Source organism: Mercenaria mercenaria, chromosome 19 (genome assembly GCF_021730395.1).
Source record: "Mercenaria mercenaria strain notata chromosome 19, MADL_Memer_1, whole genome shotgun sequence".
NCBI lineage: Eukaryota > Metazoa > Mollusca > Bivalvia > Venerida > Veneridae > Mercenaria > Mercenaria mercenaria.
Genome location: NC_069379.1, coordinates 34,064,241 through 34,091,257, shown reverse-complemented (window position 1 = coordinate 34,091,257; position 27,017 = coordinate 34,064,241). Strand labels below are relative to the sequence as shown.

Sequence of the window (27,017 nt, the reverse complement as noted above, 5' to 3'; positions counted from 1 at the left end):
TAACATGATAATTTTCCTCTTGTTTTTTATGTTGTTTTTATTGGGTTTAAACACACATAGACACAATTTTAAGCCATATGGCCAATTAACAGCTTTAGGTGGAGGAGGAAAACCTAAGATTTCCCATCTGGACATTATTTCGGGCGCGGGCGGACATCTGGGTAGAACCAGTGAACCGAACGAATTGGAATTGAAAAGTAAATGGGAAAACATATCTGATTATCAGAACGCATACGGTAGTTGAGAAAAAACGGGGGCTTTGAACAGATATTGTATGAATATTTATTAAACTAAGGATAGAGTTGTTGACACGTGACAAGGCATGACGCAGGTACGTTATTATTTAAGGACGAAAAAAGGTCAGTGGATATCTAATTCAAGTTTAAATGACTTTATTTTTGAACACAAACGGATTGTACTTAAATCTTGAAGTATTAAGTTACATTTAATGTCGGAACTTAAGTATTGCAAACCATTTTTACTGCTTATATAATTGCGTTTATTGGAACTTTTACGAAAAACTTTGTTAAATGTTACATGCTATGAAAACATCATTACGAATATAAGGGCGTTAAGGTATAGAGATAATATTAATTTAATATCGCCCTTGCACGCGAAGGACGGTCAGATATTTTTGGTGTATAGAATTGTGGGTTCGGCTGAGAGTATAAAAGAATAAAGAACAACAGAAGCTTCGGCTATTTCCATTTCATCAATAAGCAGGATTGAATGTCTATACAGTTCTTTTTATAGGAAATGATTTTTCGCGCGTAATTTACGGAATCTAAGAAAAAAATATTTATTTTATTGAAAGCAATTACTGCTGGTTTGAATTGTTGATCAATTAAAGGTAAAGTAAAGAAATTTTGCAAAAATATATCAAAGGATTGATTCTGTTGTTTCGTAAATTAACTTTAAAACAACCTATGAAAACCAACAGGGAAATCTTTTAAACTTCTACAAACAGCGAACTACCAAATATATTACAAATTTATATTGACAAATTTAATTCGTTTTAGTGAAAACTTTTCAAGTGTGTATTCATATAGTTGGTGAATATAAAATTCACAGCGAAAGGAAACGGGACAGAGAAGTATTGTCTAACGCCTGCAGTAAAGCTGACAGCTTCACTAGAAGAGCAACACCAAGAAAGGAAAAGGACTTTGCATAATTGACTTGCTACAAGTTTGTTTTCGTGCTTAGACAGACAGTGATCACTAACTATGACCTCGGTTCGAGTCGGAGCAAACATTTCTGTAATTTTGGCGTGTTGCGCTTATGTCAGTGCCTACGTGCTGACTGGTACTGGAACAAAAGGTCGGTTTTTTATATAAATTATTTTTGGTTTTATGTGAAGTTTATACAGTTTTAATATTATTATTTTTGTAAAAAACTCAGTTTCATCTCAAATGTATGCAGTTTCAATGTTATTGTTCTTCTAACGTGAGTTTACGTGATGGAGTCATAAAATGTTACAGAAATTATCCCATTTAATTATTTTGTTACTATATTTGATACCACCCTCACCCGCAGAAATGGACCAAGAGTTTCTCATATTCCCGTGGATTTAGATTTGACTTTTCATCACAAATAAGTTGTAGAATTTAAAACATTAAAATTACTATTGTGCAATAAAAAGATATATTCTGTAGTAAATACATCAAGAAATATGACAATTAAGGATGTTTTTGAAAATTGAGTAAAATGCTGATAGCTTAGTCAATATGCGTTCAAATCACTTGAAATTTTCAGTGTGTCAGTTTTGAACCATTCCTGTCTAGAAAATAACAAACATTAAATTATTTGACAACTTTAAGGCAAAAAAACGAGAATATGAGAAACACTGAGAATACGAGAAACAGGGATATAGTTCGTAGAATTCACCATAATCATTTGTAAAAGTCCAGTATATATTTGTATGAAGTTCATATTTTTACATAAACATTCGTAAAGATGACTTGTATGTGATGAACAACTGATGGTCGAGATAGTAATCATGTTGAAGTTGATGGAATTAATTTATTTCAGTTTTGTAAGAGACTGTAATATCAATTTTTGGGAATCAGTATTAATATAATATTTCGCTGACTCTTTCGTATGTATATCAATTGTAAAAGAATGTATAAGAAAGAAACATCATTTTTTGCCATTATCAAGTTTGAAATATTTCTATTTAATGCTCAGTGCGTTTTGTTACATAAACTGTCTTTTCTAATCCCCGTGTCATACAACAGCTTTCAAATGGTCTATTTCTTGCATGAAATAAAATTCATAAATAAAATCAAAAATAACCTTACGGTTATGTAGGGAGAATTAATTGCGACCGATTACGGAAGCCGCAGTGTAATTTTGACCTAGCTCGGTTTGAGATTTTAAACCGAGAGTCAATGATAAAGTCAAAGCAAAATGTAACCATTACCAAAGAGAAGTAAGTATAAGTTCGCAATGTTTCGGACATGTTAAAATTATGAATATATTTAAACTGTAACTAGTGCATTTTTCAGCTATCAATAATTGATTAAGGTATGGGTTGCTTAAAGTGACTTTCATGCATTTTATCCACTTATTTTTACACTCTAAAGTGATTAAAAGATGTAATATAGGCATATATTTTTATGCGAGAATTACAGTCTAAGATTAAAGATGTATTATGCTCAGCTTTCACATCAATATTTCATCACTAGATATTGATTTAAAACTAGAAAATCCCCTCCAAATATATTTAAATATGTTAAATATATAAACCAACTGTATACTACAATCACAATTAAATGTCTACATATTAACAGTCATTTGTTCCAAATAAACGAAAAGATTTTTAGTGGCATAACATATTCAAACTATGTTTACTTACACATTTATTAGCATGTAGTATCTAAAGTTAGCACACTACCGTATATACATAAATACAAATTTGTTTATTTTATGTTACATAGATAATATTCAGCAGTTGTTCATATACTGAAATATGAAATTTGGGTATAACACATCTTCTAATACTAGTAGTCTGGCTACCGACTAGATAATCTTTTTGTTGTGTTTTTAAATATCATTTCTCTCATCTTTCTTGTATTTTGAGAGGAAAAAGAGACATAATTATACAAAATTTGAATAGCCTCAGGAGTTATCTCCTGTGAACAAAACACAGGGTCTGAACACAGACTAATCCTTTAAGTATGCAGATGGACCATTTTATAATGGTAACATACTATTTAGTTATTTTATACAATTTTATAATGATGTAATTTATATAAACATATACTCAAGTAAGGTTGTAATGTAGCTGCACATTGTGCAGCTATATAATATATTTTGTAAAGGTAGCACAATACTAAATAAATTTACTATATGTTCTATATAAAATTAGCAATCGCCTAAGAGCTGTCACACGCAGAAAATCCCAAATTAAATGAGAATAACTAGCAATATGTTCATAAATTACTTATAAACCACAAAAAAAATAAACAAGAAGAGTATGGGGTAATGTAGCTTCTATGAGAGATTTTTTGTCTGACAGGTCAACACTAAGGAACATCTTTCAATCTGACAGTTAAAATGTGTGTATGAGCACATGTGTAATAAAGTTTGTTTACATTTCTATAAATGCAAAAACATCTCCTTGAAAATGCTACCAAAATGTCAAAGATAGGTCCACAATGAAATTAAAAAAAAACAGGAACTGGCTTACATAAAACATGAAACTGCCACTTTAACTTAGAAAAAAAAAGATTATTTTTTCCTTCCGTCATTATCTGATAGTCCGGAAGTGCTTCTAAATTACCTATTTAGTAGTTTTATACATAAGTATGTTCTACTCTCACTGGATGAGTCTATCTATCTCGGCGCCATGTACGCGATCACTCTGGGCGTTGTCGCCATCATCGTTCAGTAAGTAAACAAAATTTTGAATTAATTAAGTTTTGAGAAAATATTTTATCGACATTTACTGCAGGATCAGTGATTTATTTAAATATAACATTATACCATGATAATTTCATTGTTACAAGGAGAAAGATTATCTAATATACTGGTACTGATGATAAACCCGGACAGATGATAAAGTCGACCACCTTGGAATTATTTGATTGCAATCGGTTATTTATACAATTGAATACACCATCTAATAGTTTCCATTTACAACACCAACTGGTGTAAATAAAAACAAAATTGGTAAATATTCTGTATAAATAAATGACTTACATTTATCTGTATAAAAATATTTATCCAAAATTACTGGGGAAGAGGGTATTTTTTGTGCATGCTCACTGTCGCCACATGAATGCCTGACATTGGGTCACTTTTCATTACATGATCAGGAATGACTGTTGCAGCTTTTTGGGGAAAGTTTCAATATAATACTATGAAGAAAATTTTGTAAATGACAAAGTGTTCGAATTTATCATCAGTCAACCTGCTTACAGTCCCCATTTTACTAACCCTTTTCAGGGCCTCACTTCGTGTGAGTTTGCTAACTAAATATAAATTTGAATTATGTAAAGTTTTCAGCAAATGTTAAACTTTATTTTGATACCAACCATTGATTACAAATTGCAGAAATAAAAAAGTTACAGGTAAAAAACCTCATTTTCTGTTCGGGTTTATCATCAGTACCAGTAATGCCACTGTTACGCACAAAATAAAAAAAAACTGACGAATATGAAAATTAAGAAGCACATTGTGTCTTACAAGAAAATGCAAATAAAAATACATCAATTCATATTACAATGTTAGAGGAATTTAATCATTAATCCTCATTTTTTTGTATTTTGCCCAACAGTTACACTACTGTTATGACGTCATAACGTTATACGTCATCTTTTAAACTATTCTTTTTTTACTGACCAATAAGCCCTTCAGAAGGTGTATACTGTTATACGTTTTATTTTAATCACTATGCTACTCATGGGTGATTACTGGGCGAGCGATAATTCAGAATAACTTCTATATCTATGCACGTGCTGAATACGTGATTAAAAAGTAATATACTAATGTATGTAAAGGAACGTATGACCATTTGCTTAATTAACTGTTGATAAATCGTAATTTAGCAATCTTGAGCGTAAAAAGGATGAATCATCATCATCATCATCATCATCACCATTATTGTTATTATTACTACTACTATTATTATTATTATTATTATTATTATTATTATTATAAACAAACATCATAATAGATATAATAGTCGTCATAATTTGTTGTTATCATATAAGGGGCGGTCAACAATATATGATAAACAAGAGCAAAGCAGTAGGGGAGACTAGGGCGCCTTGGGACAAAATTATATTTTTTCATTTTTCTAAAACATCTTGAATTAACTTTCTGTGATTGTCATACTATTTGAAAGTATAATCCTTCATGTACATGAGGGGTAGTCAATGATCATGTTTTGTGCTATCGTTTCTGAGATATGTATCGTAGAAGACTAGCACTAAAATGTCCAATTGTACCCCGAAACCTGGGCACCAGGGGACACATCATGGCAACCATGGGACAATAAAAGATATAAGCAAGTCTAAAAACTTTATTTCATTAAACAACACTGTTTACTAACTGCTCAAAAAGTGTAAAATGACATACTCAATTTAAATATAAACAAATCTATGAACTTTACTTCATCTTAACTGCAATGACAATTCTAAAACGTCAACATTTTTGGGGGGAATGCCGTTTTTAAGGGCAGATAACTCTTTTTCGATACCGGTGACCTATGATTTTTATTGCATTTTTTTGTTTCTTAGATGATTGTCCTTCAATATCCAAAGTTTGAAGAAATTCTGTTATTGGGAAAATTTTCGCACAAAATTCTAGCAGACGTCCTTTAATTACATTGACAGACCTACCTTTAACCTGAAACAACATTTATACCTTAGGTAAAACAATACAACAGTATTAAATGAACATACATATCTGTTTATTAACTTCTCAGCTTAAAGTATAAACTGACTTCTCATAACTGATTTATCCAGTAATGGCATGTTAACAAATTATTCATGCCTTTACTCAGAAATAGTGAGTTAGGTCCAGGTCAGACCTCAGCTGTTTTTCAGCTCTTGTAGTGCCTCCTTTATTGCTTGGCTGAGGCAATTTCATTACAATGTCATCATATTCCACCTCATCAGTTTCCTTGTTGTCTGGAATAATGAACATTGAAGCCTTATTTTTCATGGGTTGACGTTTCAAAAAAAATCAACTGATAGGTCAAGTTTTCTACATTTGTATGCATTAATTTACCAATGTAATAACTTGTGGTTTTCTTCCAGCTGTACTTAACACTGTCCCATGATGCCCAATTACATGTGTCCCATCGTGCCAAAACCCCACCACCCTTACATTATTAAAAATATATGAAGGCCATCTGCTTCACTGGGATTAATCATTTAACTGATAAAATATATAGGTACAAATTTATTATTTCTTAATTAAAAAGTAAAAGAAATCTAAAGATTCTTGAGAATTTGTAGGTATTTATATACGTCTATATCTTTGTTGATGTATATTTTGGAACGAATTTCTCGTAAATTATAATTCATATTCCTTAACGTTCAAACAGAGAAAATTATGAAATTAAAATCCCATTGTTCCAACAGAGCAGGTTTATAAATACAACCAACCATTATATTCAATAAACTACTGAAAAAATGCATAAATATTACTTAAAGTTGGTTCTAGAATTAATTTCAAGAAAAACTGCTTTGTCAGGATATACGCATCTGCTCTGTAATCAAACTCTGGTTTAAGCATGTGTTCGGATCTTTCTTTACTCTAGGTTAAACATGCATTACCAGACCTGTAACTAAAGTTAATAAGATTGTATTTGTTTGAAGATTACAGTTAAGTGATTTGTTTTCCCTAAGTTAATAATTTTGACATAAAAGGATTACAAACCCCTATGATGATAATCAAGTTTGTCAAATCTATTTGCAAAAGGATTACCTCTGTGGCGGAAACGTCTTTTTGTAGCGAATAAAAGTTTAATTACGTGCGTCACAGTAATTGATTACGGGATAGAAGAAAGTATTGTATTTATCTTAATTCAAAACATCTTGAAGTCCTGTAAATATTTTGTTACAAGTGGACATATTGACACTATTAATAGATCACGTACGTATGTTCACCAAACTTCTACGCAGTTATCTCCCTTGCCGCTACGCTCTCATTGGTTACATTCTACCAATTCAGCTCCTTCTTTACTTCGTATATACAATGAAATATTCAGACCTCATTTTTCAGTCCTTTAGGGCATTTCAATGATATGAAAACCATATATGGTCTTTTAGTATAACATGTCTTCTTACCATAAATAGAAAAATATTGAAATGTTATGTTACATATAAGAAAAATGATCTGTTCTGAGAAACATCACCCTCTAAAAATGCTCTCATGAAATTAGCCGTTTAGCAATTACGCGTATGTAGACATTTTCTCAAAGAATAAAACTTATACCTGGAAATTCACAATGAGGATTTGTAAATACCAAAGATGAGAAATATTTAATTACATCTCAAAAGCTCTGGAAACTCAAGAATAGGGTATCTGGAAAAATGTCAAGAATTTTATACCAAATGTGACAAAGTACTTGGACTCAGTGTTACTATTTCTAGTCCTTTGAAATCATGGAGTCCATTCAATATATTTTGTTATACCGATGGTAAGAGGCATTGATATAAAAAGTTATTACAAGCGCAATTTGAACAAATCGTTTTAAGGTAAGTCTGCACGTCTGATTAATTGGAAGTAATGGCGTAGTGTCATTATATCTGGATCACATCGACTGGTAACGCATTGACTCGGCATGCGGAAACGAAAATCATTTATGAATAAATGGCAACCTGTGAGTAAAAAAAGTTATGAAAACGGCAACGTTAATACCTTTCTAGAGAAAAAAGTATGTTATTAAAATGTTTGATTTGTTTTTAAATTCCAAATAATGTCTCAACTTAAGCTTGAATAGTGCGAATCAATTTAATAATGGTCAAATATCTTAAAAACAAGAATACGGACCTATACATTTTACTTCACCGGACCTATATATTTTATTTCGCTATATTATAGCGCATATCTTTGTAAATAATAGTGGGAAGTTTGAATAAAATCTGCATTGTAGAAAAAAAAATATTCACGAAAAAGGCATAAAAATTGTAATTTGCCCGTAGTCTCCCATTACGAAAACGTGTATGGGGTCCGACTTTTCAAATCAATTTAGCAAAATAAAACGATCTTATCTTTTTATTTTCCTTATTTTCTATGTACATTCTAAAGATTTGAAAAATGAAAATTTAATCAAACTATGTACGTGCAGAATTACCTTAACCTTACTCCATACCTATAATGGTAAGGAAAGAATTGGCATCATCAGAAAACAAACACATTTTTCGGCCTTATTTTCATAACCTTAATATTGTAATACAACCACTTTGTGTTGGCGGCATAATACAATTTAGGTTATTTCCCTAAGTGTACGGAAGTATTGACCAAAGTATGTGGTCAGCTATTCTGTAAAGATAATTCATTTATTCATAGATCCGTAATGTCATTAACAGTAAAGAAAGCGACCCGATGCTACAATCAACTGTAGTCTTAATATTCATATAGGCTAACTTTATATATAATTGATATCATACATCTGAATTACCTATTTCGTTGAGGCTTCTTGAGCTATACATATTCCACGTCCAAGTTCAATTAATGACAAATACATATTACTCGGGCACAAAGAAGATGAAGTTTGATAAAATAACTAGATATATATCCATAGGACACAGGTGCCCCCATTCCTGTCACTGTTCATGGTTTCGTGACTCTAGGAGAAAAATTTTAAAGACACATGTAACACAACCTTTTTAGCACTTTATGTGTATTTTTTCACTAAGTGAAGGACCATAACTTTGGTCTAGCTGAGTGAAATCACAAAGAGAAGACCAAGCGCACAACTTCACATGCTGCATAACAATCCTTTAGTGTTTTATGACTCTAGGTCAAGTAAATTTTGAGATACACAAATACTTATTTTTTGACTAGTCAAGGGCCATAACTCTGGTCTTGCAAAGTGAAGTTTAAAACACTCAGGAGCACAAATTCACATACTTGATAATATTCCTACCTGGTTTCATATCTCTATGTGAAATATTTTTAAGATGTAAGCAACACAAACTTTTAAGCACTTTAAGTAGTTTTCACTAAGTCAAGGGCCATAACTCTGGTCTGAGTGGCCAAACTCCTAAACAGAACACCAGATGCGCAACTGCACATGCTATATACCAAGTGCCTGATGCTTTATGACTCTATATCAAATACTTTTTGAGATAAAGCGGCATAAACTTGTATGCCCTTTATCCATATTTTTTACAGTCAAGGGCTTCAGCTCTTATTTGACTAACAGAAATCCGGAGCACAACTTCACATGCTGAATAATTTTCCTATGTTGTTTCATAACCCTACGTCAAATACTTTTTGAGATATGTGTGACAAACTGTTATGCCCTTTTATGCATACTTTTGACTGAGTCGAGGGCCGTAACTCTGGTCTTGCCAAGTGATATCTCTAACAAAACCGCAGGTGCAAAACTTTTCATGCCGAATAATATTCCTGTAATGTTTCATAATCCTGGGTCAAATACTTTTTTTCAAATACTATGCCTTTTATGCATATTTTTGACTCAGTAAAGGGCCATAACTCTGGTCTGGCTGTGTGAGATCCAATTAAAACATCAGGTGCACAACTTCCCGTGCTTAATTAATAACAATCTTGTGCGGTTTGACGACTGTTGGTCAAATACTTTTTGAGATATACATGACACAAATTCAGACGAACGGACGGAAATAGGGACGGACAAGGGCAACTATAAGCACCCCTACCTCTAAAAGATTTTTTGGGGGCTGACGGCGTTAGGCACAAAAACGTACGGCATATGAACTATAAACAAGCATCAAAAGTTTTCATTTATTTGAATACGATAATCCGACATGATTTATAAATATTACTATATGTCTTACTATAAGTGGTAACAACAAGCCGTTAAAATCGGTCATTACGGACACAATTTCATGGATCCATAATAGCGCACTGTGCCACACGCGCCTTACTCATAATGGCTCCGGGTAACCGGAGCGTCTGCGACATTAAGTTTTCATTTTAGCGTGTTGGCGTCCTGCCGGTCTATAAACACAACAACACGCCAGAATGACAAATTAGCGCGCCACTAGGACAAACACCGTACATCTGTCTTATTGGCGCGCTAATTTTGTTTCTGACGTACTGGCGCCTTTTAAACGCACTGACTCGCCAACACGGCAGAATGAAAAAAAAGAATTGTCGTTCGGTCGCGTAAGCACGTTTAAAAATGCTTCTTTTATTTCTTAATAACTAAGAAATGCAATTAGAATTTCCTTGTATAGAATCGACGTCTGACATGGATTGTTACAAATTTATACCGGTTCTCTCTTCAATTCGTAAGCATTTCATATCTGTGTTATCAAAAGAGGATAATCTAAATTTTGATCCAGCGCTTTTGCCCCCTATCTTTTGAAAATTACGTTGCGAATGAAATGAAATGCACGAAATTATATATCAATTTCAGGTACAAGCCAATACAGCAAAGACATTGAAAACAGACTTACATTTTTGGCCAAATTTCTTCACCAGATAAATTCAGTAAAAGACACCGTCCAGTTGCCAAAAGATGTCGCTTCACTCAGTGATAGCGCGAGATCGTCGATGGATGTAGCTTCAAAAACAGATAACATAAAGCCAAAAATGGGCATACTTTCACATATAGATAACACGAAGTCACCGATGCGTGTCGTGACACATACTGATGGTGTGGAGTCACCAACTGCTGCGTCTGAAACAGATACGGAGAAATCATATATAGAAACAAGTAAGTCGAAATATCTAGTAGATTCGGTTCAAAGCAAAGAGTCTGCAACTTCATCTGAGAAGTCATTTTTGCATTCAGAGCAGTATCAAGCGAATTGCTTTTCATAAGACTACATTACTTTCTTTTGTTGAAATCAAGAACCAAAAATACCATGTTTTCCTTTAAAACAACAGAAAGGTTCGTTTTCCGGGGAAATGCATCGAAATGATTAGTTTCAACATGATCGAGGTTTAAGGTGGGTTTCAAGTTTTAATGATGAGGACTTTCTGGGCAACTGGTATGAACATATGTAAGGAAGAAAGTGCTTTATTTTTCATATTAAAAGTATAAGTGTAATTAGAATGCTCATTTGTTTCGATTATTTACAGGTTTTAAAGCTATTGAAGAGATGATCAGAATACTCGAGATGGAAGATGCGCCAAAAAAGCACAACATAGCAGTTGAGAAAAAAGATTACTCAATTTTACCTCCAGCTTCTGAGTGGTGCCGATTGATGGGTATCCGGCATTGTCGGGGTAGCCATTCTTGATTGTGAAAGTCACACAGGCACCGTATATTTTCGCTTATAAGACGCATTATTAGGAGTCATTTTTCCAGTTCAAAGAATGTGGAGCATCTTATAAGCGTGTACTACAAGTAAATTAAAAGAAATAGAAACACAAGATTGCATTTCCGACGTCTTATAAGCGAGTGCGTCTTATAAGCGAATATATACGGCAAGTTCCGGTTGTGCTTTTATATCACAAAATGGATTTCTATAGCAGCTTCAGACCTAAAAAAGGAAAATAACCTAAAGTTATAACAATGACTTTTAGTATATGTTTATAGATAAAGTCTAGTGGTTTGCGTTTTTGGTACGTGGCATTCCCTGTTTGATATTTGTCTTTGTCTTTTAATATAAAAACGCAAACAAAATTGGAAATAAACATTAGTTAATCAATAGTCAACATGTTTTTAGAAACAGGTTATGTTTATTAGAACTTAATTATGTCTCCCACCACACAGTGGTGTGGGAGACATATTGATTTACTCCAGTCTGTCTGTCTGTCTGTGTGTCTGTCACAAAGCTTGTCCGCACTCTAAGTCGAACAATTCTCATCCGAGTTTCACCAAACTTGAACAAAATGTGTTTGACCATAAAACCTCGGCCAAGTTCGATAACTAGCCAAATCGGTCTAGGCGTCTTGGAGTTATGGCCCTTGAATTACCAAAAATCGGTCTTTTTACTCTTGTCCGCACTCTAATTCGAATATTTCTCATCCAATCGTCACCAAACTTAAACGAAACGTGTTGGACCATAAGACCTCGGCCAAGTTCGATAACTAGCCAAATCGGTCCAGGCATTTTGGAGTTACGGCCCTTGAATTATCGAAAAATTGGCCTTTCTACTCATGTCTGCACTCTTAATCGAACATTTCTCATCCGATCTTCACCAAACTTGAACAAAATGTGTTTGACCATGAGACCTCGGCCAAGTTCGATAACTCGCCAAATCGTACCAGGCATTTTGGAGTTACGGCCCTTGAATTATCGAAAAATCGGCCTTTTTACTCTTGTCCGCACTCTAAGTTGAACATTTCTCATCCGATCTTCACCAAACTTGAACAAAATGTGTTTGACCATGAGACCTCGGCCAAGTTTGATAACTAGCCAAATCGGTCTAGGCATTTTAGAGTTACGGCCCTTGAATTACCGAAAAAATCCGTCTGTTTACACTTGTACGCTCTCTAAGTCGAGCATTTCTCATCCGATCTTCACCAAACTTGAACAAAATGTGTTTGCCCATAAGACCTTACCCAAGTTCAATAACTAGCCAAATCCGCCCAGGCACTTTTCGTTTATGGCCCTTGAATTACTGATTGGATCCACTCATCCAGACCATCTAATTGGATCCACTCGTCTAAAACATCTAGAGAAACTAACATTTTTCATCATCTAAGGGGCAGTTGTGGGAGACATGCGCTTTTCTCAAAAGCATCTCTAGTTAAGTATTTGAAATGTCCAGTCTAAACTTTTACAATGTCACTCGAGAATTTGAGAAAAAGCATATTATAATATGTCTATCTTTTCATTTTTAAGACGGTTAACATATTTTCTATCTTGTAGAAAAAAGTAGATCTTTATAAATATATGAAGTGACATTAAAAATAACTGAAATTTAGTTTTATTATTTATTATTTTGTCATTTTTGTTGTTGTTGTTCACGTAAAAAGATGTCGCAAATTGTGTATTATTTTATGTGGATGTCCAAATTATACATGATCTTCTGTTGAAGGCTTTTACTGTGTTGGAGATTTGACTAACCGGGATGAAAATAGACTAGCTTATTTTAAGTTACTGCTTATCTGAAGTTCACATGGTATAGCATATCATAGCTATAATCTGCATTGTATTGTTAAAATGTTATTGTTATAAATTTAACTATTTCGAAAGATGAAAATTTTGAAAGCTGAAAATAAATTGTTTAAATATAGATTATTTTACTTCTCATTTCAGTTGCTCGACATTTAAAGTGACACCTAGTATTCAAACAACTTTTTTCCGTAAAATTGTTTTCCCTAATTTCTCTTTAAATATATCGCAGTACCAACGACATTATATATCATTCTAAAGAAATAACAAGAGGGCCATGATGGCCCTGTATCGCTCACCTGAGTACCATTGCTCAAAATGATATGATCAAGTTTTGACATAGAGCACATAGGCATATACATTTTAACAAGATCTGAACAAATTTTGTAGAGGTCCACTAGGCAATGCTACATGTCAAATATCTAAGATCTAGGCCTTCTGGTTTATTTTTAGAAAATTTTCGAAGATTTTCCTATGTAAAATCAAGTGACCATTGGGTCGGGGTCAATCTTGACCCCGGGAGTCATGATTTGAATAAATTTTGTAGAGGTCCACTAGGCAATGCTACATGTCAAATATCTAAGCTCTAGGCCTTCTGGTTTATTTTTAGAAATTTTTTGAAGATTTTCCTATGTAAAATCAAGTAACCCCTGGGGCTGAGTCAATCTGACCCTTGGGGGGTCATGATTTGAACAAATTTTGTAGAGGTCCACTAGGCAATGCTACATGTCAAATATCTAAGCTCTAGGCCTTCTGGTTTATTTTTAGAAATATTTTGAAGATTTTCCTATGTAAAATCAAGTGACCCCTGGGGCGGGGTCAATTTTGATCCCGGGGTCATGATTTGAATAATTTTAGTAGAGGTCCACTAGGCAATGTTACATGTCAAATATCTAAGCTCTAGGGCTTCTGGTTTTTGAGAAGATTTTTTAAGATTTTCCTATGTAAAATCAAGTGACCCCTGGGGCGGGGTAAATTTTGACCCCGGGGGTCATGATTGAACAAATTTTGTAGAGGTCCACTAGGCAATGCTGCGTGTCAAATATCTAAGCTCTAGGCCTTCTTGTTTATTTTTAGAAAAAAATTTCAAATTAAGTGACCCCTGGGGCAGGGTCAATTTTGACCCCAGGGATCATGATTTGAACAAATTAAGTAGAGGTCCACAAGGCAATGCGACATGTCAAATATCTAAGCTCTAGGGCTTCTGGTTTTTGAGAAGAAGATTTTTGAAGATTTTCCTATGTAAAATCAAGTGACCCCTGGGGCCCGGGGTCATGATTTGAAAAAACTTGGTACAGGTCCACTAGGCAATGCGTCACACCAAATATCTAAGCTCTAGGGCTTCTGGTTTTTGAGACGATTTTTAAAGTTTTTCCTTTCGGTTGCCATGGCAACCAGAGTTCTGCATGGAATTCAATTCTTTGAATGATTTTTGTAGAGCTTCACCCAAGGAACATTCCTGTGAAGTTTGGATGAAATTGGCCAAGCGGTTTATGAGGAGATCTCGTTTAAAGTAAAAGTTTACGGACGACGGACAACGGACGACGGACGCCGGACGGTGAGTGATCCCAATAGCTCACTCTGAGCCTTTGGCTCTGGTGAGCTAAAAAAATGTTGCCGTTTGGTGTACCTTGTGGGAATATTTTGCCTTAAATATAAGCCTCTTAAGAAAAGCAGTCTTTTTGGAAAATTGTTAAATAAAAGAAAAATTTTGATTCAGACTTTAGAATTTGCAAGTGGCTGTCAGACGTACTGGGTTTTAAAAATATTTTGCTTATAATCACTCTGGGAGAACTACGTTCCAACGTAAGTCATGTCTCAACGATATCATGTGACATATCTCAACGACTTCTGGTTACCGTATCGCTCAATAAACAGGGCTTATATTATTTTAAATATAACCAATTACTTTTATGATATTTACTTATGTCTTGACTTGAACATTTTTATTCAGATTCAAAAAGTAATCGCATAATTTATCAAACATTTAAATCTTAAAAACAGTTGTCTGTTTTTAGAAATAAAGCATTTTGCTACTTTCCAAATAAAACAAATTACTACATTTTTCAAAAGCAAACTTACTGACAGTCAATGATCGATTAAAGGCAATGCCAGGTTATAATCTTAGAAATATATTACTGCAACTGCTTTATCATAACAGGCAATATTATTTTAATATAAAGTTCCTCATTCTAACCGATGATGTTACTAACTCTAAACGCGACATAGGTAAGCGTTACGGACACTCATCGAAGTCTTGCGGCTAAACTTTACTAAATTCGAGTGAAATGTACCAGCAAGTCTGTGACTGAAAATCAGATTTGTTCAAAGTATGTACATATGTACTAGTACTTTTAATCCGTTTCTTTTTTTATCATTTGACGGTTTTTTCCCAAGATATCTTACTAGCAATATTACGGGTAGCGTGGAGTTAACTTACTATTGCATCAAAACACCTTAATTATTTTTAAATTTCTGTGAAAAGATTCTTTAAAGCACGGGACGCAACTAAGAAACCTGAAGTAAGCATGTAATCGTAGGTTATTAGATTTGTATCTAGTTATATGCACGCGTTCTGCAGCGGAAATAGAGAAAAAATTGCGCGACTTTATGAAAATGAATGCTTATTTATCGATGCAAATCTAAAAATCTTTTTTATAATTACTACGTGTATTATTCTTTTAAAATCAATGATAAAAAAAATGTTCTTTAACCCAAGTGGAATGAAAATGTCCTAGTTAAAGAATTTAAAAAAAATGACATATCCATGAAACTGACGTCACAAACTGACGAAACGCACCCGAAATAAAACTAAAACGTCAATATTTATAGGTAATTGATTTTTGTATGTGGATATAATGCACTTGTTCTGCCAGTAATATTGCGGCGACTTTAGGAGCAATTTTATCCCGAAAGAACGAGCGCATATATCCACATACACAGTTGATAACGTTTTTATTACATCCTACTATCAATTAATTACTTTATGTCTAAATTTCTTTCTGGTACGAAAAACTGGAGAAATACGAGAAGAATTTCTCCGAAAATCTAATAAAAAAACCCAAAGCTGACGCGCATTCATATTTTCTCCGCAAGTTGAAACGTAAAATAATGTCGAAAACGTGCGCGTGGACGTCATGGACATCACGCGATTCTTTCCATTTAAAACGTTTTAGAAAACATTACTCTCCGACATGAAAGCGTTGTCCGCAATATGTACAGTTTAATATATGGGAGAGTGGTGCCTTTGAGTAATAATGGCCCTGCCAAGGTGAAAATAGCCCGAGGCTATTATTTTCTTTTATATGGCCATTATCACTAAAAGACACCGTTCTACTATCTATTTACCTGTTTATCACTCGTGTACCTATAATCGTGTAAGAAAGTTAAAGTGCATTTTTCATTTTGTTCAAGCATTTATTTGGGTTTTTTCATTTCTATACCATTTGGATAAGAGGCTAACATGTTGTATAAAATCAAATCCTTGATAGTTGTACTTTCTTCATAAAGCAAATTTTGGGTTGAAAAGAAATCATATCATGAAGAATTGCTACGAAATTAATATACGACGGGTTGTGCTTTCTTGCCATAATGGCACGTCTAGTTTATAATCGCCCAAGGGATTTATTCCAGGACCATTATGAAACTGGGTGTGCCATTGCGGCTAGAAGGCACAACCAGCCGTTTATTGACTTTTTTATATACGTTCACTTCATATTTATTTTGGTATTTTCATTTTATATTTTTTCCAACACCTCAAAGAATTATTTGTTTTCTTTTTTTATCAACATCCATCAATATTTGACAACCGATCTGATTCAGCGACCTTTCAATCGCTATAAAAAATGTTGCTTCATGACGTCAACATCAAAACGCGCTGACGTTCGGGTTTAAACCCGGGGCCCGTTATGGTTATGGCGCCAGAGGCCACTGCGCCATTAGGGATACATAAACAGAAGCCGTAATGACCGTTTTAAACGGTTTTTTGTTACTATTTATAGTAACGTATAACTAAGGAAAAATATTGCACGATCGCAGTCCATTGAAACTAAATTGAACTAATTTTAGATACTAATAAGAAAAAAACCCGGGACTGGGGGCCTTTCCGTCGACTTTACCAATCCCTGCAAAACCCATCTGGCACCCCATGCGATGGCCCCTCGTGCTGGTTATGACAACTTGTGCTGTTTGATATTATAGGGTATTGTATATTGAACTCAACAATATCAGTACCTTAAACCCTTCTCTTCGTCCTATTTACATGTAGTTTTTTTTGGTCGGTCTGAAATACGTTATTTTAGGGAAAGAACATACCGTTAACGCTTTAAACGATAAAACTAAGTGGAACTTTGTTATTGTGCTTCACTAGAATGAAATGACGTCACTGTGGGCTTACGACTTCATTTCCCCGCGCTGGGGGTGCATGCTCTGCCCATAAGAATGATACTGCAAATGAATGTTTCTAATTGTTTTTTAAATTTTCTGTTGTTATTTGTAAAATACGGCATGCAAAAAAAAATGACTGTCAATGAAACGCTAATTTTTATACGATATGCAAAAAAAAAAATCTTTTATTGTGTCCCAAACTCGACAGAAATATCCGTCCTGGGGGCACTTGCGCCTTGTATGGTTACGAGTTATGACGTCTCATGTTCCTATACATTTGCACGGCGTAATAATAATTTATATGCGGACAAATTAGAAATACGTCTGCACATGGTGCGAAACATTTGTTACAAATAGCTAACTCTAGGGTGAAAGTTCTTTGAAGAAAGTTTTAAGATCCTTTTAAAATCAATGACCCTGGTCCGGCGTACCATGATTTAAAAAAATTGTACTGTCCTATAAGTTCAAATGGTAACCAATGATGCTAGACTTTGGCACACTGTATTGAGACGTTTTCACATAGATGTATCGTTATCGTTGCGGCCTTCAACATTTATTAGCTTACAAATGTTATTTGTAACTATATCGTTGTTCCTTGCAAAATGCGCAAATAGCTAATAATATCTCTAAAACAAACGTTATCGTTTCACGTTAATGGAGAACGCGGAAATGATATGCTTAATCACCTTCTCAGTGAAGCAACAAAGTCATTTCGAAGTGGATTACCAGTAGCTTTAACATCTTTGTAGGTATGTCAAATAAAAGAATGAGACTTTGACTTACGTTGGAACGAGTTTTAAATGGAGTGCATAATGTATAAAACACGCACATACATAGCAATGCAAGTACAAAGACATGATGGAACTAGAAAACTAACGCCTGTACATAAAATTTAAAATATGTCAATGTTTAATAACTTTATATTTACGTTATCAGGCTGTTTCTCTGTCTGGAGTTTGATACACCAATTGAATATCATGCAATATCAGATATAATACACACAGCAGTTTGAAAGATTGCTACAATGTACTACAAAACATAATCAAGAAACACAAAACAGAAAAATTTAGAACAAGAAGAGTAACAAAAACATATCTTTCGACGATTGGGGAGGGGTAAAACCAAAGTGAAAACTCCAGATGCACAAGATCACATACTGAACAACATTCCTATATAGATTCCCGACTTCAGACCAAATACTTCTTGAGATACATGCAACATACAGTTTAAGTGCTTTTTTTTTGACTTAATTAAGTGTCCTAACTCTGGTCCTAAAGAAAGAAATCTGCAAAAAACCAAGTTGTACATACTGAATAATATTCCCATAATGTTTCATAACTCTAGGTCAAATACTCGGCCTTTTATGCATATTTTTTAAAGATCAAAGACTATAATTCTGGTCTGGCTAAATGAAATCCAAAACGAAACCGTACGTGCATATCTTCACATGCTAATTAGAAACCTTATAATGCCTCAGTTTCACATGCTATTTAGAAACCTTATAATGCCTCAGTTTCACATGCTAATTAGAAACCTTATAATGCCTCAGTTTCACATGCTAATTAGAAACCTTATAATGCCTCAGTTTCACATGCTAATTAGAAACCTTATAATGCCTCAGTTTCACATGCTAATTAGAAATCTTATAATGCTTCAGTTTCACATGCTAATTAGAAGTCTTATAATGCTTCAGCAGTCTATGTCAAACATTCTGAAATACCAGCGACAAAAAGTTTAGGCCCGTTTTGTACATTTTTCACTAAGTCAAGGACCAAAACACTGGACTTTCTGAGCGATATTTCAAACATACCCAAGGCACACAGCATCATTTTGCTGAATAATATTCCCATAACTTTTAATGACTCAAGTCATATACTTTTTGAAATATATGCGACACGAAGTTTTAGAATCTTTACTTCCATGGACCAGAACTCTGATCCTACACATTGAAAAACAAGAGGGTCATGATGGCCCTATATCGCTCACCTGAGTTTAGTTGCTTGCTTAAACAAATTTCTTTTCTTAAGCTTCACTAACAAAAACTATGTGAGTAGGTCATGGAAAAGATTATTCAACTGAAATTTGTTTAAAAATAAAACTGGTGGTCCAATTCTTATTTTTTGCTGTAGCTTCAAAAACAAGAAAGTAAGTCAGTAGTTCAGGGCTAAGAATATTAAAGATGAGTATTGAAAGCAGTATCAAAAGTTATAAATGCGGTCCATATTTCTATGCTGTACCTTAAAAAACAAGAAAGTAGGTCAGTAGGTGATGATTAAGACAATTCAAGATGAATATTGAAATTTTTTTCAAACATTATGCTTGTGGTCTAAATTTCTTTGCCACTACTTCAAAAACAAGTACGTCTATGTAAAACATGGGACCGCCTGGGCGTGGCCTATATTGACCCAAGGGTCATGATTTGAATAATCTTGGTAGAATACCACTACAGCAGAACACATACTAAATATCTAAGCTCTGGGTCTTATGGTTTAAGAAAATTTCTTTAAAAGGTTTTTCCATGTACAAGTCTATTTAAACCATGTGCCCCCAGGGTGGGGCTATATTTGATCCCAGGGGGATAATTTCAACAATCTTGGTAGAGGACCACTAGATGATGCTACATACCAAATATCAAAGCCCTAGGCCCTGTGGTTTTGGACAAGAAGATTTTCTGAGTTTTTATCCATTTCAGTCTATACAAACCATGTGACCCCCAAGGCAGGGCCATATTTAATCCTGGGGCATAATTTCAACAAACAGGGTAGAGGACCATTAGATGATGCTACATACCAAATATCAAAGCCTAGGCCCAGTGGTTTTGGACAAGAAGATTTTAAAAGTTTTTCCCTATATAAGTCTATATAAACAATGTGACCCCCGGGACGGGGCCATATTTGACACTAGGGGGATAATTTGAACAATCTTGTAGTGGACCACTAGATTATGCATAAACCCGGACACACACCACACACACAAACACACTAGATTATGCAACAGCCCTAGGACCAATGGTTTTGGAGGCTTTTTTTTTTAATTTTCCCTATCAAGTCTATGTAAACCATGTGACACTCCCCCCCCCCCCCCCCCCCCCATAAACAGGGCGGGGCCATATGTGATCCTAGGGGAATAATTTGAAAATCTTGGTAGAGCACCACTAGATGATGATGCATACTAAATATCAAAGTCCTATGACCTGTGGTTTTGGACAAGAATATTTTTTAAGTTTTTCCTTTCGGTTGTCATGGCAACCAGAGTTCTGTATGGCATTCATTTCTTTGAACACTTTTTAAAGGAGACCATCCAAGGAATATCCCTGCAACCTGCGAAGTTTCATCAAATCATGCGTGCCATCATGACGTCTTGCTTCACCATCACAACTTCTTGCTTCACCATAATAATTTCTTGCTTCGCCATCATTACTTCTTACTTCACCATCAGAAGTTCTTGCTTTTCTTGTTTCGCCATCATACCTCTATGCTTGCCATCAAAACTTCTTGCTTCAGTATCATTACTTTTCGCTTCGCTATCATAACTTCTTGCTTCACCATCATATTTTCCTGCTTTACCATCATAAAGTCTTGCTTCGCCGTATTAACCTCTTGCTTCACCATTATTACTTCTTGCTCCATGATCAAAACTTGCTTCACTTGGTTCGCCATCATAACTCCATGCTTCACCATCCCAACTTCTTGCTTCGCTATCGTAACTTCTTCCTTGGCCATCGTACATTCGTGTCTACCATTTTGTCGAATTTACGATGGCAAAGAGGAAGGTTATCCACGGCAAATTATAATTAGACTGACCAACAAAACAGTGGAGTATAAAGATCAACCTCAGAAAATTGCTTTTTTAATGAAAACTTAATATATCAATGTAGACTTGATTTGGGCATGCTTACAAATGAATGTTATTGATTCAATTAAAAATTACTTTGATTTTTAAATGTGATCAATTTGATTGTTTACTCCCATTAAATTAATTGATTAAATTAAAATTACTTTACAAATGCAATGTAATCATTATTATTTTATGATTACTTTAATCATATTATAACCATAAACATCTTAAAAACATATCTGCATTAAAACGTAGAGACCACCAACCAACTGGTTAATTAATCATTTTGACGAATTGGCTAGAAAGGATTCATGGATTTATCAACTTGTTCGTTCATACTTGCCTTAAAAAAGTGAATCATCTGATTACGAACAAATTACATTTTTCATCTTTTTAAAAAGAAACAAGTGAAATTCAGAAGTGTGTCCTAAATAGTATTTTGTAAAACTTTAAAGGGACAGAACTCTTGGACTTGCTAACGACTCGCATAACGGCCAGACAATATCCACAATTTCACTTCATTGTGATACATTTCTATAAGTTTGGGACAGATCACTTGAAAACTGTAGGAACTGCCAAAAATATTTTAGTTGTAAAATTTCAAAGGGCCATATCATTATACTCACGAACATGACATGGTACACGTACGTCCTGGCAATAAACGCAGTATTTACTTCACAGATACAATTTCATGTTAGTGTGGTCCTGATGCTTTGAAAACGTACGTAAGAGAAGCTTTACATTTGTACTGGGCGCCATATGACCTATTAAATGTGTCGGTGTGATGATAAACCCATCAAGAAAACGAGATCACATCTGAGGAAGCTGGAGCTGTTAACCGCCTCGATAGCCTAGTGGTAGAGCGTCCGCTTCGAGTGCGGGAGGTCGTGGATTCGATCCTCAGCCGCATCATACCAAAGACGTGAAAAATGGTACCAGTAGCTCCCTTGCTTGGCGCTCAGCATTAAAAGGGAAACTGGCCTCTTCTCTCATACCCTCGTGGCGATGGATACCATCAGGAATGAGGTGTCGAGACTGATTAATATAAGTTGTAGAACTTCCTTCACAATCGACCTAAAATAAATTATGTATAAACTAAGAAAACGAGCTGTTATAGGAGACGGAGTGCTCGACTACTTTGATGATGAATGGTGAAACTGGGCACATCTGAGGAAGCTGGAGCTGTCACTGAAGTGTTTAATGAGTCCAATGTAGATGAGGATCTTTGACAATAACTTAAGTGTGTCAAATATATTTAGTAATAACATAGATAGAGATAAAATGCATCAAAACATTAAAAATAATAAGTATAAATGTGACATTATCCGTAGAAAAACTCTACAAAAACAATACAACATGTGTTATATCATGTGGCTAATAATATGGATCAACTATTTTTGTTTGAATTAAATCTATTATAACTGAGATACAGCAAATGCGTACCACAACTTTAATCTGAAATTCTAGTAAAAAGGGGACATAACGCATAGTATTTTGAAGCTAGCAATATGACATTTGTGTCATATGATGCAGGTGACGATGTGTAACAACTGTTTGAAGCTTGAATAAAATCCATTGAGAAACAACAGAGATATGGTTATAAAAAGCGTCACCATTAAACTAAAATTCTAAGTAAAAAGGGGAATTAATTAACAAAAGTTATGTTGTGTTATATGACGAGGACAATGTTGTGGAAGAACTATTGTACGTTTAAATCAAATTCATTAACTTTAAGTAATAACAAAGATACACATATATATATATAATACCAGATTCATATAGCGCCCTTTTCATGATAAACATGTTCAAAGGCGCTTTACATGGCGAATATATATTAGTGAAAAACTGAAATCATAAGTAAACAAGAGTGCCAGGCTGTAACAAAATACGCCCGTCATCGAACTTGGCCTAATTCAAGGGCCATAATCCAAGAATGCCTGGGACGATTAAGGTGGTTATCGAATTTGGCCGAGATATTATGCACACAAACATTGTCAGCAAGTTTGGTGAAGATCAGATGAAAACTGTTCGACTTAAACAGCGGACTTGGCTAAATTCGCAGTTTTCAGTTATTAAAGAGCCATAATCCAGGAGTGCCTGGGGCGATTTGGGTGATTATCGAACTTGGCCGAGATATTATGCCCAAAAACATTGTCAACAAGTTTGGTGAAGATCAGATGAAAACTGTTTGACTTAGAGAATGGACATGCTTTGGACACCAACCGCCCGTCCAAAAAGGGGACTTAATTCGTGAAATATTGGTACAAGAGTTATGGCTTTTGTGTCATATAATGTGAATGATGATATAGGTTTGAATCAAATCGGTTTGGTAAAAACAGTTACAGAGTGAAAGTGCACCAAAACTTCAATATGAAATTTTACGTAAAAAATGGCATAATTCATGAAATATTGGCGCCAGAGTTTGGCCCTTATGTAGAATGATTTTGGTGATGATGTGTAAAAACTGTTTTAAGTTTGAGTCAAATCCCTTCTGTAATAAGAGAGATAGAGCGAAAACGCATCAAAACTAACCTAAAATTCTATGTAAAAAGGGGGCATAATTGAAGAAAAAATTGTGCAAGAGTTATGTCTTATGATGTGAGTGACGATGTGGAACATTAATTTTAAGTTTGAATCAAATTATGCCAATATAAGTTGTGTGCAAGTCTGATTAAAGTTGATTGCAAAATGTGGTATCCATCGTGTTTGCAAGCCAAAAATCGCAAATTTTGGCCCTTTCAGGGACAATAACTCTGGAATCCATGATGGGATCTGGCCAGTTTTCGAAAGGAACCGAAATATTATAGCAATACAAGTTGTGTGCAAATTTGATTGAAGTTGATCGCAAAATCTGGTCTATATTGTGTTCACAAGCCAAAACTGGCAAATGTTGGCCCGTTAAGGGACTATAACTCTAGAACCAATGATGGGATCGGGCAAGATTTCAAAAGGAACCAAGATACTATACCAATACAAGTTGTGTGCAAGTTTTATTAAAGTTGATCGCAAAATGTGGTCTCTATCGTGTTAACAAGCCAAATATGGCAAATTTTGGCCCTTTAAGGGGCCATAACTCTGGAGCCCATGATGGGATCTGGCCAGTTTTCGAAAGGAGCTGAGATGTTATGCTCATACAAGTTGTGTGCAAGTTTGATTAAAATTGTTTGCAAAATGTGGTCTCTATCGTGTTCACAAGAAATTATTGACGGACCGACGACGGACGATAGACGATCACTAAAAACAGCTATAGATTGAAAGTGCACCAAAAGTTTAACATGAAATTTTACGTAGTAAAAAGGGCATAATTCATGAAATATTGGAGCCAGAGTTTGGCCCTTTTGTAGAATGATTTGGGTGATGATGTGAAAAAAAAAACTGTTTGAGTGAAATCCCTTCTGTAATGAGAGAGATATAGCGAAAACGCATCAAAACTAACCTAAATTCTAAAAAGGGGGCATAATTGAAGGAAAAAATTCTTCCAGAGTTATGTCGTATGATGTTAGTGACGATGTGGAACGTTAATTTTAAGTTTGAATCAAATCCATTTATTAACAAGAGCCATGTTAGACATGGCCAATCCCCCCGCCGGGCATATTATAATTGAAGGCTAAAGTTCCTGGCAAGTTAGTGTCTGAAAGTATTAATTTTGAGGAAAGCTTTGAAGAACCATTTAGTTGTGGTCCGCATCAGGGGTTTTAAAGACGTGGAAGAAAGAATAAGTCAGTGGTGAGGTGGTTTACTGCTAAATTTGATTAATTTCATGAACAGTAAAGCTATGACGTTTTTCTATATGGCTACTGTAAAAAGAAGGAATGGAAAGCTAACAGGGAACACTAGTGCCAGAATGTCACAATATATGCTCGTCACAGCAAATTTGTTTAGGAAAATATGATAAAGGGGAATAACTCAAAAAAATAGGCAAGGTAGAGTTATTGTTCTTGCACATTGCACTTCCTCCCAATGTGTTCTATCAGTGTATGAAATTTGAAGAAAATCCCTCCAGTACTTTTGGAGTTATGCTCCGGACAAAATGTTTTAAGAAAATAAGATAAAGGGGAGTAACTCAAAAAATAGGCAAGGTAGAGTTATTGTTCTTGCACACTGCACTTCCTACCAATGTGTTCTATCAGTGTATAAAGTTTGAAGAAAATCCCTCCAGTACTTTTGGATTTATGCTCCGGACAAATTTTTTTAAGAAAATAAGATAAAGGGGACTAACTCAAAAAATAGGCAAGGTAGAGTTATTGTTCTTGCACACTGCACTTCCTCCCAATGTGTTCTATCAGTGTATGAAGTTTGAAGAAAATCCCTCCAGCACTTTTGGAGTTATGCTCCGGACAAAGATCGTTGCGGACGGACGCACGCACGGACGGAGAGCATTTCTAATATCCCCTTCGCCTTTGGCGGGGGGATAAATAAATAACAGAGTGAAAGTGCACGAAAACTTTAACCTGAAATTCGAAGTAACTAGATGCCCAGGGGCGATCAAATGGACTAACATTTATAATACATGTACTATTTAGAAAATGATCGCTGCAAACATTTCTGCCAAGTTATACGCCAAAGAAAACAGACTGCTCCATACTTATCAAATTATGGCTTGGACAAGTTCTAAAATGACCTTTGACCCCTAACCGTGATCTTGACCTTTGAAATAGGAACCTGGGGTTTGCACGTGACACTCCGTCTCATTGAGTTAAACATTTCTGCCAAATATAAACAAAATTCCTCAATGCATGTCCAAGTTATTGGCCGGAGAAGATCTGACATGACATTTTGCCCTTTAAGACAGGGAACCTAAGTTTGCGCAAGACAGTCCGTCTCACTGAGGTTAACATTCATGCCAAATATAAACAAGATTGTTCTATGCATGTCAAAGTTATAGTCCAGACAAACAAATCCGGACGGATGGACTTATGCACGCACATACAGCGAACAGCCACTTGGACGTCTATGTCTTCGCTTCCACAAGCAGGCTCGACAAAAAGGAGGGTATTTTATGAAATATTGGTGCAAGAGGTATGGACCTTGTGCCATAAGACATGGGTGATGATGATGAATAACCATATTAAGTTTGAAACGAATCCATCAAGTAATAACAGAGATAAAGATAAACAAGAAATATGTTTAAAAAAGAGGGTCGGCGAATTGTAATAAGGAGAGAAGTTTATGAAATTTTCATCTAACATTTTTCAAATTGCAAAACTATTCACCACACTTTAACAATTTAAAAGGTTCTCTTTTAATTTTTCACAAAGATTTCGTAGGGTTGCAATTTTGTTTCGTTTATCCTTAGACGAATAATTACAGCAGTAGTTTGATGAAGATTCATCAAGCGGTTCATGAGAAGAGGTCATTAAAAGTGTTTATATTTTTAGCTAAATTGGTCCCTTTCCCCATTTGTGACAAAATATCAGGAGACCTTACGATATTGTTACAGACCAAATTTGATAAAAATCCATTACATTTTAGTGGTTAATGCGAAGAAAGGCATATCTACTTTTAGCTATAGTGGTCTCTAATAGGGCCCAAGTTCCTATATAAATAAATTTGGAAGAGGACC

The 27,017-nt window shown here is 34.7% G+C and overlaps 1 protein-coding gene across 1 annotated transcript; it reads left to right on the top strand.

Moving 5' to 3' along the window:
- Positions 1-367: 367 nt before the first annotated feature.
- On the top strand, positions 368-13,036 carry LOC123542391 (uncharacterized). Its single transcript, XM_045328224.2, has 3 exons — positions 368-1,317; positions 10,580-10,879; positions 11,248-13,036. The coding sequence occupies exons 1-3, from the start codon at positions 1,224-1,226 to the stop codon at positions 11,406-11,408; spliced, it is 555 nt and encodes a 184-aa protein (XP_045184159.2). The 5' UTR covers positions 368-1,223; the 3' UTR covers positions 11,409-13,036.
- Positions 13,037-27,017: the final 13,981 nt, after the last annotated feature.

Excerpts from the sequence above, each read along its gene's own strand:
- LOC123542391 (XM_045328224.2), top strand. The coding sequence starts at position 1,224 with ATGACCTCGGTTCGAGTCGGAGCAAACATTTCTGTAATTTTGGCGTGT. Across the intron at positions 1,318-10,579 it reads GACTGGTACTGGAACAAAAG|GTACAAGCCAATACAGCAAA; the intron begins GTCGGTTTTTTA and ends TATCAATTTCAG. Across the intron at positions 10,880-11,247 it reads GAAATCATATATAGAAACAA|GTTTTAAAGCTATTGAAGAG; the intron begins GTAAGTCGAAAT and ends GATTATTTACAG.